Source organism: Kryptolebias marmoratus, linkage group LG3, assembly GCF_001649575.2.
Source record: "Kryptolebias marmoratus isolate JLee-2015 linkage group LG3, ASM164957v2, whole genome shotgun sequence".
In the NCBI taxonomy this organism is placed as follows: domain Eukaryota; kingdom Metazoa; phylum Chordata; class Actinopteri; order Cyprinodontiformes; family Rivulidae; genus Kryptolebias; species Kryptolebias marmoratus.
In genome coordinates, this window is record NC_051432.1 from 11,279,917 (window position 1) to 11,292,357 (window position 12,441).

A 12,441-nucleotide genomic window follows, 5' to 3' on the forward strand; every position below is an offset into this window, starting at 1 on the left:
TCAGATTGAATGGATAACAAAACTAGCAGTATGGGCACACAAGTCCGTAGGATGTGGAACCCTCTCAGGTGGCGATTCAGTGATAAATAAAATGGCACAATCTTTTTATGTTTAACTGCAGCAAGATGGAGTGGTGGACATGAAATTGCAACTGGCTTTCAAGATCTGGCAATTCAATACTGGGATGGAATTGAAGTCCAAGCTGATCCCTCACATGCTTGAAATAGCATACCAGGAGGGGCAATACACATGGATACATGATGTTACTGATGTAGTACTGTGCTGGCCTGAAACCCTACCAGAGGTGACTTGAAGTCATACCTTATGGCTCCTCATACCATAATGCCCTGAGCAACAACCATGTGTCTGTCCACAACATTGGCAGGGTTAGTCCTCTGCCCTTAGCAATGCCTTACACTCACACAATTGTCGGGATTTGGGTTTTTGGTTTTTAGTTTGTTGTCTTTATGTTTCAGTTGGTGTTTATTATTTATTTTATTCTGTTATCTTCTTAGTTTGGTTTGAGTTCCCTCTGCCTTCGTCTCGTGTGTCTGTGTTTGTTTTCATCATCATCTCCCCAGTTTTGTCATCTGTCTGCCTGCCACGCCCATCTCCATCTGTCAACAATTATGATCATTCACCTGTTCCCACTTCCCTGATTATCTCTGTGTTTAAAACCCGGTCATTTCCTCCACCACTCTGTCGGATCATTGTCTCATTTGTCCTCGTCCCTGGCTGCTGTTAGATATTCTTAGAGTTTTTGTTCCGTCCTGTTCCCGTGTTTCCTCCGTGTATTTGGATTTAGTTAGTTTGTTTTGCTGCCACGTCAGCTTTTTGCTTTTCATTTTAATAAATTAGTTTTCCTTTAGTTTTTGAATATGAGTCTGCTTTCTGGGTTCGCCTCCGTCACCAATAATCATGACAACAATGGTCATTCGAGGTAATGCAGAACTGAAATCCAGAACTAAACATGATATATTGTCATTCCATGCATTCCAGTTATGCCACCACTTCAAATGTAGCTGTCTCTGTTCTGCTGTTCTGGCTTCCCTGGTGTTCCTTCACGATATATATCATGAAGGAACACTATACACATACATATGTTGCTAGAGATTGGCTCCTCCTCACCCTGAACAGGTTTGGCACAGAAAATGAATGGTCTTTGTCATTTTTATTCTCCTTCCTTCCTTTTGTTTGTGCCCTTTAATACAAATTTTAAAAAGCCACTCCTTATATTATGCATTGATTTGTCAAAAAAATAAAAAATTTGTAAACAGTTATCCTTCTATGTAATGTGCTGAAATTAAACCTTTTACACCAGATTATTCTTTAGTACAGGAATTTAGTAACTAGCTAACCCTTAACCATATATTTAATATTGGATTATATGTCATGTTTTTTTTTTACCTGGGTTTCTCAATGTCTTTAATTAACTCTGGCAGCTGAGTGTTTAATGTTTCAGGCAGTAGTGAAGCAACCAAACCAGAGCCAACTGCCACCGCGCAGTAAATGACTGCTGGGAAAAGATGCCACACGTCGTCCAATAAGGTAACGAGAGGTGAAATGGACACCCCCAGCCGTGCCAAAAATGAGGTATAGCCTAAACCGTTCTGCCTGGAAAAAGACAATTTTCAACTTAAGCCATCACAATCTGATAAAACATTATCAAATTGGTTACAGATGTTAATCATTGACTAACCGCACTACTGTAGGATAGAGTTCAGTTGTGTAGAGGAAAATTATTGTGAACGATGCCTCAGACATGGATTTACCAAGAACTGCCACAATTGTACGGATGACTGACTTGTCTGCAGGGGAAATGTTTTCAAAGTTTCCAAAATAGAACCAAAAAATATCAAGAGAAATACAAAAAATGAACTACTCTCAGGGTTAAAAATGTTGATGAAGAGACAGAGACCGGTGGACAGCAAGGCTCCCATTTCACATTGCCGTCTGCAGAGTTTCTCCAAGCAGACAATTCAAACTATTATTGAATTGCTCTCAAGGTTGTATGTATTTGTTTTTTTTTTGACACACTAGATAAGTGTTATATCATTTTTTGTAGCTAAAATTCATCAACAGTCTACAAATAAATCTGGCGTCTCTTAAAATTTAGCATGAACGTTTTTCGTTAAAAATCACCATCATTGCCACTTCATTAGTACATGCAAGATTTTGAGTTGTGAAATTTTTTTCATTACATAATGTTTGCATTTCAACTTGTTTTTGTACCTTTCTGATATGGACACGTCAAAAGAAAACTTGAAGCAGATGTTTCTAGAGCTGATGACAATATTAAAGTCTGTTTCTATAAATCATATTTTCTCAGATTTTTTTCTTAAAGAAACAAAGATTTGGAATTCATTGCAAACTGCAAAGTTTTGGTTAATTCAGCACCAAATATGTCGCATATTTGTGTCTAAAACATTTGCGTTTCATACAACAATTTGTATCCTTTTTATTTAAGCTTACTGAAATACCTCTAAAAAACAATGAAAGTAATTTTTGCTTGAAGTGAAAGTGGAACCACCTATGCACCCATAAACTCTTCCAGTTTGGGGGTCACAGCACCGAGTACTCCGATGACCACTGGTCCCACTGAGGCCTTGACTTTCCACAACTTCTCTATCTCCTTTTTCAGCTCTTGGTATTTCTCCAGCTTCTTGGGCTCCTTCTTCCTGATGTTATAGTCGCTTGGGACTGCTACATCTATCACCACTGCTTTCTTCTGTATTTTGTTGACCATCACAAGGTCTGGTTGGTTAGCCATCACCTGTTTGTCAGTCTGTATCTGGAAGTCCCACAGTATCTTAGCCCTGCCGTTCTCCACCACCTTAGATGGAGTCTCCCTCTTTGACTGTGGATCTTCCAGTCCATACTCAGTACAGATGTGCCTGTACACTTTTCCAGACACTTGGTTATGGCGTTTCATGTACACTTTGTCTGCCTGCATCTTACATCCTGCTAATATGTGCTGGACTGTCTCGGGGGCATCTTGGGTCCTGCCTGGTGTGATAGACCCTGGCCTCTATTGGTCTTGTGCTGCCATGATTAGTGCCTCTGTGCTGTCCTTCAGTCCAGTCATTTTAGCAACTAATAGGATTTGTTGATATCAGCCACTTTAGCCACTAAGTTGGGAGTTGGCACAATGGTTAAGTCTAATTGCTTATTGCTGTTGATGATCATGTTGACCGCTGTTTTGCACAAAATCAGATTCAAAGTCCAAGAGAAACATATTAGTCCATCTGAAACATTTTCAATCAACAAACAACTCATTACTTAATGTCATTTTATGTTTTTTCTTTACCTAATTCATTACAGCAAAGAAGGGTTAATCACAGATAATGAGTTTTAAACATTCTGCAAATCAGAAAAATGTACCTGTTTGGTTGGCCAGTCCTAAAAGAGGAAAAATTGAAATATACTCATTTCACACAAAATCTAACTAGATGCTGCAATGTCTAGTGAACTGTCTAGTAACTGATTTTTTTTTTTTTTCAAACATGCAAAAAATGTTCAGAATATATAATTTAAGCTGTAAACGGTGCTTCTTTCTTCATGTTTCTAATCCCTCTGTTTTAACCTCAGATTCAGTTCCATTTATGGACATTTCGTCTGAAACGAGTGACAGCGTTACATCATCTGTTTGTGGTAAGACCGGTCTAACTTGAAACTTGAGTTTCGTCTTTATTGTAATCTGTTTAGACTGCAATTAGAAGAAAAAAAGTACAATTAAAATAACCTTGTAAATTTGCGATTAAATATTAACAGAAAAATTAAGGGTGATTCTGTACACCGAATGCTCTTTTACTTTCAGTAGTTAACTATTAGATTATCCTCATAAATAAAATAAAAAACAGCGCTAAAGTAACTTTGAGTAATTAAACGTATCTTCACAGTTGATCGTGTCGACCAGCTGCAGGGGGATGATGACAACTGATCTGTGTCCAGGAGAGGTGGGTGTTCGGAGGGCAGGAACTTCTTCTCACTGTTGAAATACTGTAGCTCATATGAACACCTGTCACTCACAACAAGAGCTCAGACTTCATCATCATCATCATTACAACCATCACTGCAGGGCTGGAAGGATGTGAGGCTCGATATAAACTGAAGTGGCAACTTTTTGGACAAGCTTCTTTTTGCATCATAGACAATAACCGTAAGTGTTCTTGGCAATTAAATATGCAGTCCTATTCAGAATACTCATAGAGTTTAATTTGAGTGAACATCATGAGATTTTTTTTAATATGCATTCAGCGTTATGAACTGCTCAATGAATATGATGATTATTGAGAGATAGTTTTTTTTTGTTTTTTTACTGTAACTCTCTAGACTCTTCATGAATGTTTATCAGTTTCTATTAAATCAATGCTGCTCCAGCATAATAGCAGTTATAGCATAAATATATATATATATATATATATATATATATATATATATATATATATATATATATATATATATATATATATATATATAAATTTCTGTTTTTGAAGTTCATTGTCAGATGCAAATAATAGTTTATTAAATTGCTTTTCAGCCCATAAAGTGAGAAGTAAAACTGTAAAGACCATTACGAACATTTGTGACAGAGGTCTTTACATCTGACAACACAGACAGCTCAGTGCTCCTATCGAGGTCACCCCTCACACCAAAACTTCCCTCGTGTTTTCAAGGATGCTGACTCCTTGTTTCCATGGTGATGGGTCAACACATTGAAGTTGTTGCCATACTTGGAGAGAGAAACTCCTGCAGCACCAGAGTCAGATTTGTCAGGTTGGCCAAAAGTTAAAAATGAAGTGGAACCAAGTGGAAGAGAAACCTGGAGGGGTCAGAGGTTGTTTAGACTTGGCAGGTTTTCAGCAGAGCTTAGACTCTGATTAGACTCACAGCTGCAGATGTCCTACAGGTCCTGTACTGTAGATTCTTTAAACGGTTTCAACCACCACGCAGCCTTTAGCCCACTGGCCATCTCAATCATTTATCTTTTGTTCTCTTTCTCCCAAAAGAGTCACAGCTTCATCCTCCCACTGTTCAGCTTAAACCAGTTTGTTAAGTGCACAATATACACAAACTCAATTCTGACTTTTTTATGTAAAACTCCTTCAGTTATGTTTTCTACTCAAAATCTCATGTATGCAGATGATTTACCGCCCTGTCATGTAGCACAGGATGATAAATAAACAGAAGTTTTGGCTTACTACAGACAACTTATAACTTGCAACTTGCAAATAAATGTTTTAACTCGTACATTGTAACTAACAATTTTATTTATTCTTGTCATCTCTTGTCAAGACACAGTGCATCCTAGAATTGCAAATCAGCATCCTGAATAGGCAATTTATGAGAAACCTGCACACTTTATAGATCTTTATCAGACTTCTAATATACTGTTGTTACTACGCTTTGTGGAATTTAACATTTTTATTCTACCGAAGTGTAACTACATAAATACTTGTTTCTGCAGAAACCTTATGGAAAAATAAATAAAGAGGTGATCATTCTTTCCCTCCTGTTGACAGTTTGACCTTTTATAGCAAGAAAACTACAGCTCTGTTAAAGACATTGCAGCTGTGCTTTGCTTTTCCTCACTAAGGTGCCTGAATGAGCTGAGAGATTCGATTTGCTTCACCTTAGCTTTTCCTGCAATGACAAGTCAAAGTGACTACTTTTGTTGTTGTTGTTGTACACAGGACTTTTAATTGAAACATAAAATCACGTAGGTGATGACCTGATCTTTACTTTGCTTCTTTCAGAAATGTTTTTTGTTTTTTGTTTAAATCTGTTGAATACACTACACTCTGAAAAGGTAATGATTCATTTGTCTTAGTATCGCTCTAGATTGTAATCGTTTTGATAAATAGATCTTGGTGGAAATCTTGAGGTTTTCTAACGCTACTGTAAAAAAAAAAAAAAATAGTGATAACAAATTTAATCAAAAACCTGGTTTATTGTTTGAGTCCTAAATGTGTTTGACTGTACTATAGCAGGAAGAACAAATCTTACATATTTTTCAGAAAATTAAATGCTGCATCACATCTAGGCAAAATATGTTACTACTTTACATATTCTTTGAAAATGCTTTTTTTCCCCAAATAACTTTTAGTAATAAAGCAGTTCTTCTGTCTCAGTGAATTTTAACATCTCACTAATGCAATATTTTCGCTTTTTGTTTTGCACAAGAAGAGCATTTGACTTTTGGAGTTAAAGACAATTACAATTACACTAAAAGAAATGATTGCGTAAAGGTACAAAATATCCCCCCCCAAAAGTTGCTAAAGTGAATGTTACATTTATTTTATGATTCTGTGGCACCATCTTATGGTCAGTATAAGGAGCTTCTATCTTTCTGCATAATAGTCTTGTTTCATCTGTTAAAAGGACGCCTGCTTTTATTCTTAAGAGCAGAGGACAGATTTCCCTTTCCTGTTTTGTTTTAACTTTCAGAAGAAATAAGCGTAAATTTTAGCAATATTTTAAACGTTGTCTAACAGCACGTTTGGTTGCCTTTTTATTTAACCGTTGCATTCTAATTGACAGAACAAGCATTGCTTTCAGGTCAGAGGAAGGAAAACTTTGATCTTGTTGTGTCTCAAACACGTCTTAAATGGACATGTTTGCAGCCGCAGCAGTGCTGAAGCTCGTTGCAGTGATAGATGGGAACAGCGGCGGGAAAGAAAACCTCACTGTGTAAACAGGAGTTCAAGAAACAGCCACCCAGTTGTTTTGCTTATACTGTTGGATGTGAACACTGGTTCCCTCATGGCATTACATACCATTCCATTTACAGCCCAGAGCGAAGTTACGCTTCCTATTGGGGATAGGAATATTTACTCGATTGTCTGTAATGCTACAAATGTAACCCAATGCTCTCCTGATATGAATTAAATTAATTAAATACATTCATATTTAAATGTATTTAAATATAATGGCAGGCAAACGTGTTGGTTTGCTTGTCAGCAAAATATCCCAACAACCACAAGGTGGATTTTAATTTTAAAAAATCTCAGAAAGTAATCCTCAGCTGTACAGTTATGTACAATTAATAACTTTGATTAATGAGTTTATTTAGTTAAAGATGGCTGCTACATCCAATTGACCTTAGCAAACACAAAATTGGCTATGAATTAGTGAACTTTACAACTACTGAGATATAATTTGGTTTGATAGCAGCAGAGAGTTAGCCCCGACACATATTATGAGTGCCTACAGCTCATGTGAGTTTTTGTTTTTTGTTTAAAACTTTGACATGCACGACAGCAGATGATACTGTATGATAATCATTACATTGTTCTTTTTATTATTCAATAAACTTTCTAAGTTGCAATTAAATTCAATCATATACTGTTTACTTATAGCTAATTATGAAAATGTGCCAATGTGTTTCAATGACTAACAATCTGTGCTTAAATTAGATTTATCTTTGTCTTAATGAAGGTTAAAAACCCAGGACTTTGTGAAACTGCAGCAGAGATGGAACCAGAAGCTGAAGACCTGGACGACAGTCCCAACTTGCTCGCCCAGTCAGGCTCAGATGGTTCTCATGAACTTTGTGCCTCTGAGCCTTTGGCAGAGTCCTATGATGAAGATGATGACAGAGAATCAGAGTTCCCCTCAGACCCACAGAACCCTCATATCTCCAGGTCTGACCCTGAGTCTCCGGGGTGCCTTGAGTTACAAGACTGGGAATCTGCAAATGACCAAGAGTTCCCATCAGAACAGAATGAGAGTGAGGTGTCAGTCTCCTGCCAAGGACAGGATAAAATCTACTTTTGTGAATCCAGAGAGTCAATTACAGGATCTCCTCACATCCAAACCTCTCAAACATCAGCGTCCTCACCCCCCGAGCTCCGAGAGTCTGAGTGGCACACCGGCAAGATTTCATGGCAGCGTTCCGGGCCTTCCTCCTCCTCCTCTCTTGGCAGTGCCGCTGACATGACCCAGGCCTTGACCCTGAGCACAGAGCAGGCCCAGGGAACCAGTGATAGGCAGGGCTCTGGGACTTGGAACAGGAGGGTCGAATCTTCAGAGGAAGGAGGGAGTGGTGAAGCACCTCCTGCTTCTGTCTTCTTTGGAATTTCAGACGAGGGTGCTGAGCAGGCAGAGAGAAGAAACTTGGGCTCTGACGAAGATATCTACAGAGCGGACAGGCAAAAGCCAAGGCACACACGTAAGTATCTACCTTCAATCTTACTTTAGTATTTCAGATGCTGAATGTCCAGACTGTGCAGTGTCTAGCTGTAGTTTGAAATGATTATGTGATTTCTGCTCAGATTAGATATCATTTTGTGGTTGCTTTGAGTGCATAAACCAAAGACAGAAATCAACTTCAGATTAAATAAGTTGAAACTGTTTGCTGCCTCTACTTATTATAGTCGTTTTGCGACACAAAAAGATTTGCTGCAACTGCTGAATAACTTGCGGTTAACACAATGGGTGCTGCTATTTTCATGCTGTTACGTGGGGTCTTTTTGAGGTGGACTTAGAGGGAGAATTCCCACGGCTTTATTAGTCCAAGCAGGATAAGAATAAAACAGGACCATATGATGAGGCTGGCAGAAGCAGATTTGACAGACACCAACATGTGTTTCTCTCTCTGGACTGTCACTCGATCCCTTTTCCAATCGTAAGACGTGACTGCAATGGAAAGTGAGCTCCTCACTTTCCTTCCCTTACAGATCCCTCATGGGTTAGCTGTAAGTAAATATGATGCTTTTATTAGTGTGCTTGCTTTAGAAAGGGGGGACTTAAAATTTATTATACTTGTCATATTGGGTTCAAATAAAAATATTCATGAAACTCTTCAGATATTTCTTTGTGCAATGACCTGTGAAGTACTTCTGTCATTTTAATTGACTAAATGATTTTTGATGATGATATAATGCTTGCTAAAAATAGATTTTTGTATTCCTGTTGCTCAACATCCTCTCTTTTCTCTCTCTGTTCCTACCTCTGTGTCGTCTTTTGTCTCAGGCCTCGGTCATAAAGAGAGCCAGTCAGAGAGACATGTGAAGGAGACCAAGTCTAAATGTAAGCGAATTGCCCAGCTCCTAGCCAATGCACCCAACCCCCAAAACAAGGGAGCTGTGCTTTTCAAAAAACGCCGCCAGAGGGTCAAGAAGTACACTCTTGTGAGTTACGGAACTGGTGTTCACACCCTCGACACCTTCAATCCAATAGAGGGGGAACCTGACGACGTTGGATCAGCCGGTTATACCTTTGTGGCTTCAAGTGATTCTGAGCTTGAGGAGCAGTATTCTCTTCATCACCAGCAGCATCACTTAAGTCTGAACTGGGGAAGTGTCCCGGAAATGGAAGAGCTGCCAGACACAAAAGGCAAGGGAGTTTTGATGTTCGCTCAGCGACGCAAACGAATGGATGACTTTGTGTCAGAGAATGAAGAACTGATGAGTAAAGGACTGACTGAAATGACGGTACAAGAATCGCAGATTTCTAGATCGCAGAATGTTTATGACAATAGGGAAATGTATGTGCACTCTGAGTTAGACGACGAAGAAGATATTCAGCAAATGAACCATCTCTCCAATGTGCCAAAACCTTTAGTGCCAAACAGAACTGCAAGACCTTTCCTGGGATTTCAAGATGGCTTAGCCACTGCAGCTGCAGACGTGCCTGCTCCTGCCACAAAGATGCATGAGCCAAAATTCAAAGTACCTGTGCCGATAAACACCAACCCAAAGGTTTGGTCTCCAACTGGAGACATTATAGCCTCAAGAGATGAGCGAATATCTGTGCCAGCCATTAAGACTGGCATTCTGCCAGAGTCAAAACGAAAAACTGCCAACAAAAAGCCATCAATGTCAAGAAAAGATTCAGATCTTCACAATCAGAACAAAGGGGATAGGAGGTCTTATATTGAGTCAGAAGAAGACTGTTTTAGTTTGGGTGCTGAGGCTTGTAACTTCATGCAACCCAGAACAATAAAACTCAAGAATCCGCCTCCAGTTGCCCCAAAGCCAACCATCAACCATGCTTGCCCACCTTGGATGATGGCAAGTTCATCAAGTGAGCCTATCAACTCTTCAAGAAGTCCTGTGTCGCAGCCCTCGCACAGTCCTGTCAGACCCCATAGTCAGCATTATTTACAGCAGCAAGATTGGGCTCAGCCTCAGCAGATGGCCAGCCACTGGGCATCGGATCAAACACAGGCAACACTTCAATCAACTCCCAATGTCTGGGTTCCAATCAACTCCTTTTCTCAGCTTCATCTTCAGCCAACCACAAATAGCTGGAGTCAACAACCGTCACAGTCCTCTGTGAGTATGCAGGCCCGCAGTCCCACTTATAGCCCACATTTACCCTCAGCAAGTAAATCAGACAATGCTCCATCACATGTAGGAAAATCAATAGTTCCACAGGTTTCTCCAAAGGGACAAGTCCCTGACAGAGGTAATAATCAGGCTGGTGATGGTCCACCCATGGCAGGAAAAGGTGCAAGGTTGTTTGCGAAAAGGCAGACACGAATGGAGAAGTTTGTCATCGATGCTGAAACAGTGCAAGCTAACAAAACAAGATCCCACTCCCCGACCTTGTCCCTCCCCAACTCTTGGAGATATTCATCCAATATTCGTGCTCCACCTCCTGTGTCATATAATCCTCTTCTGTCTCCTTTCCATCCTCAATCTGCAGCCAAACACCCTTCCACAAGCCCCCAAATCAAGTCCAAGCCCAAAGAGAAACCCAAACCTGCCCCCAAGCAACTCAATGCTTTAGATATTATGAAACATCAGCCTTACCAGTTGAGCTCATCACTGTTCACATATGATGCAACCTCTGAGGCCAAAAGCCCAAGCCCTAAACCAACTCCTGTATCAAAATTTGAAGTTACCAAAAGCCTTAAACAAAGATCTGCCTCCTCTCATTCATATATTTCCTCTGAGCCTGCTGTTCAGAGCAAAACAGAGTCCCCTGCCAAGTCTTCTGAATTGGTAAGTTCCCAAAATTCAAGCACAGCCGAGCCACTTTTAACTGAGAAGCATTTTGATGAAAAGCTCGCTGACACTACTGCAGCTCATCACACAAGCTACAAGGCAGCACCGAGCGCCCAGCCTGCACACACATCCTCTCAGCACTCATCTCTTGGCGACAGCATCGCTTCAGCTTTCTCTCCTGTATCTCTTATTGCCAGAGGCGTGCGTCAAATGGCTCCCCGGCCAAAATTTTCTGCTAAGAAGTCAGGGGTGACAGGAAAACAGTGGAAGCCTGTTGCTATGCTTCCTTCAGTCTAACACTGTACATGGTCATGCTGCAAGGTAGTCCGAGACGATAATTACAACATTACGCCTGTGACTTAGAGGCTTCTGACACGTCTTAACAGGTGGAAATGTTTAGACTTTTGAACCAAATGTAGGCCTGGTATAAAGGTTTTAACAGTATGCAGCTATCAGGATATATGTAGCAATTTACAAACTGTGATAATCAAATTTAAATCCGTTTGATTAAAAAGGCACTCACAAATAAATATTCTCAGGACATTGATCAAGCAAAGAAAGACAAATAATTTGCATTATAAATTAAATGGTGTCTTTTTCAAACCTAAAATGTGCCTCAACACAGGAGAAAGAAGATAAAATTATGTTAAATGATTCTCAGGAAGTGCCTTTAAATGTGCAATAAAGTCTGCAGAGAGGCTTGTTCAGTCAATTTTAGTTTGTTTCTAAAACGTATTTTTTAAATGCATTTACATATCAGTAACCACTGAATCCCTAACAAAACAAATAATAATTTAATGTACATGATTCTTCATTCAAACTTGAGTTATTCAAAAATCTGAGATCAGGGATAACAATAACTTATCTGTACAGTCGTAACTGCAGAGAACTTTCAATCATTTATTGTGTTTGGAGTAAAACCTGCCTACACATTTCATTTGTGTGCACACAATTTTTGATTCCTTCAGTCTCATTCCAGACTTTGATAACTTTAGAACAAATAAGAGCATCGTTATTGTGATAAATAAACCAAAAGACTCCAAAATAAACGTAACGTGGACATCTTCTACAGCTGTCATGACCAGTTTTTCCAACTGTCAGAAGAGTCATCAGATATTTTGTTTCCACGTTAACTTACAACCATTTAAATGTTTCATCAGGTATTGAAGTTATTGTAAGCGACTCAGAATGAAACGAGGAAAACAGCTGTCTTCTTCTGTCCCTGTGTTTTGTATTGTTCTGATATTTTGCTGTTTGTTGAACGTCTTGTACTCAGCACTGTCTTGCTATTAAATTTCTTTTTCCTCCTACTTGTGTTCTTTTATGTGTCTCAGGAACTTTTCTGAGTGACCTGTTCTTACCTGTTTATTTGCCTCACCACTTCACACTTTTTCCAATTTGCTTCATTAGCACTTATACATTTAATTTGACTGCTCGTGTGTGTGTGTGTGTGTGTGTGTGTGTGTGAGAGAGAGGGGGGGGGGGGGGG

The 12,441-nt window shown here is 39.4% G+C and overlaps 1 protein-coding gene across 1 annotated transcript; it reads left to right on the plus strand.

Moving 5' to 3' along the window:
- The first annotated feature begins 7,473 nt into the window (after nt 1-7,473).
- synpo2b (synaptopodin 2b) lies at nt 7,474-12,262 on the plus strand. Its single transcript, XM_017407818.3, has 2 exons — nt 7,474-8,170; nt 8,974-12,262. Exons 1-2 carry the CDS (start codon nt 7,474-7,476, stop codon nt 11,247-11,249), a joined length of 2,973 nt encoding a protein of 990 aa, XP_017263307.2. The 3' UTR covers nt 11,250-12,262.
- Nucleotides 12,263-12,441: the final 179 nt, after the last annotated feature.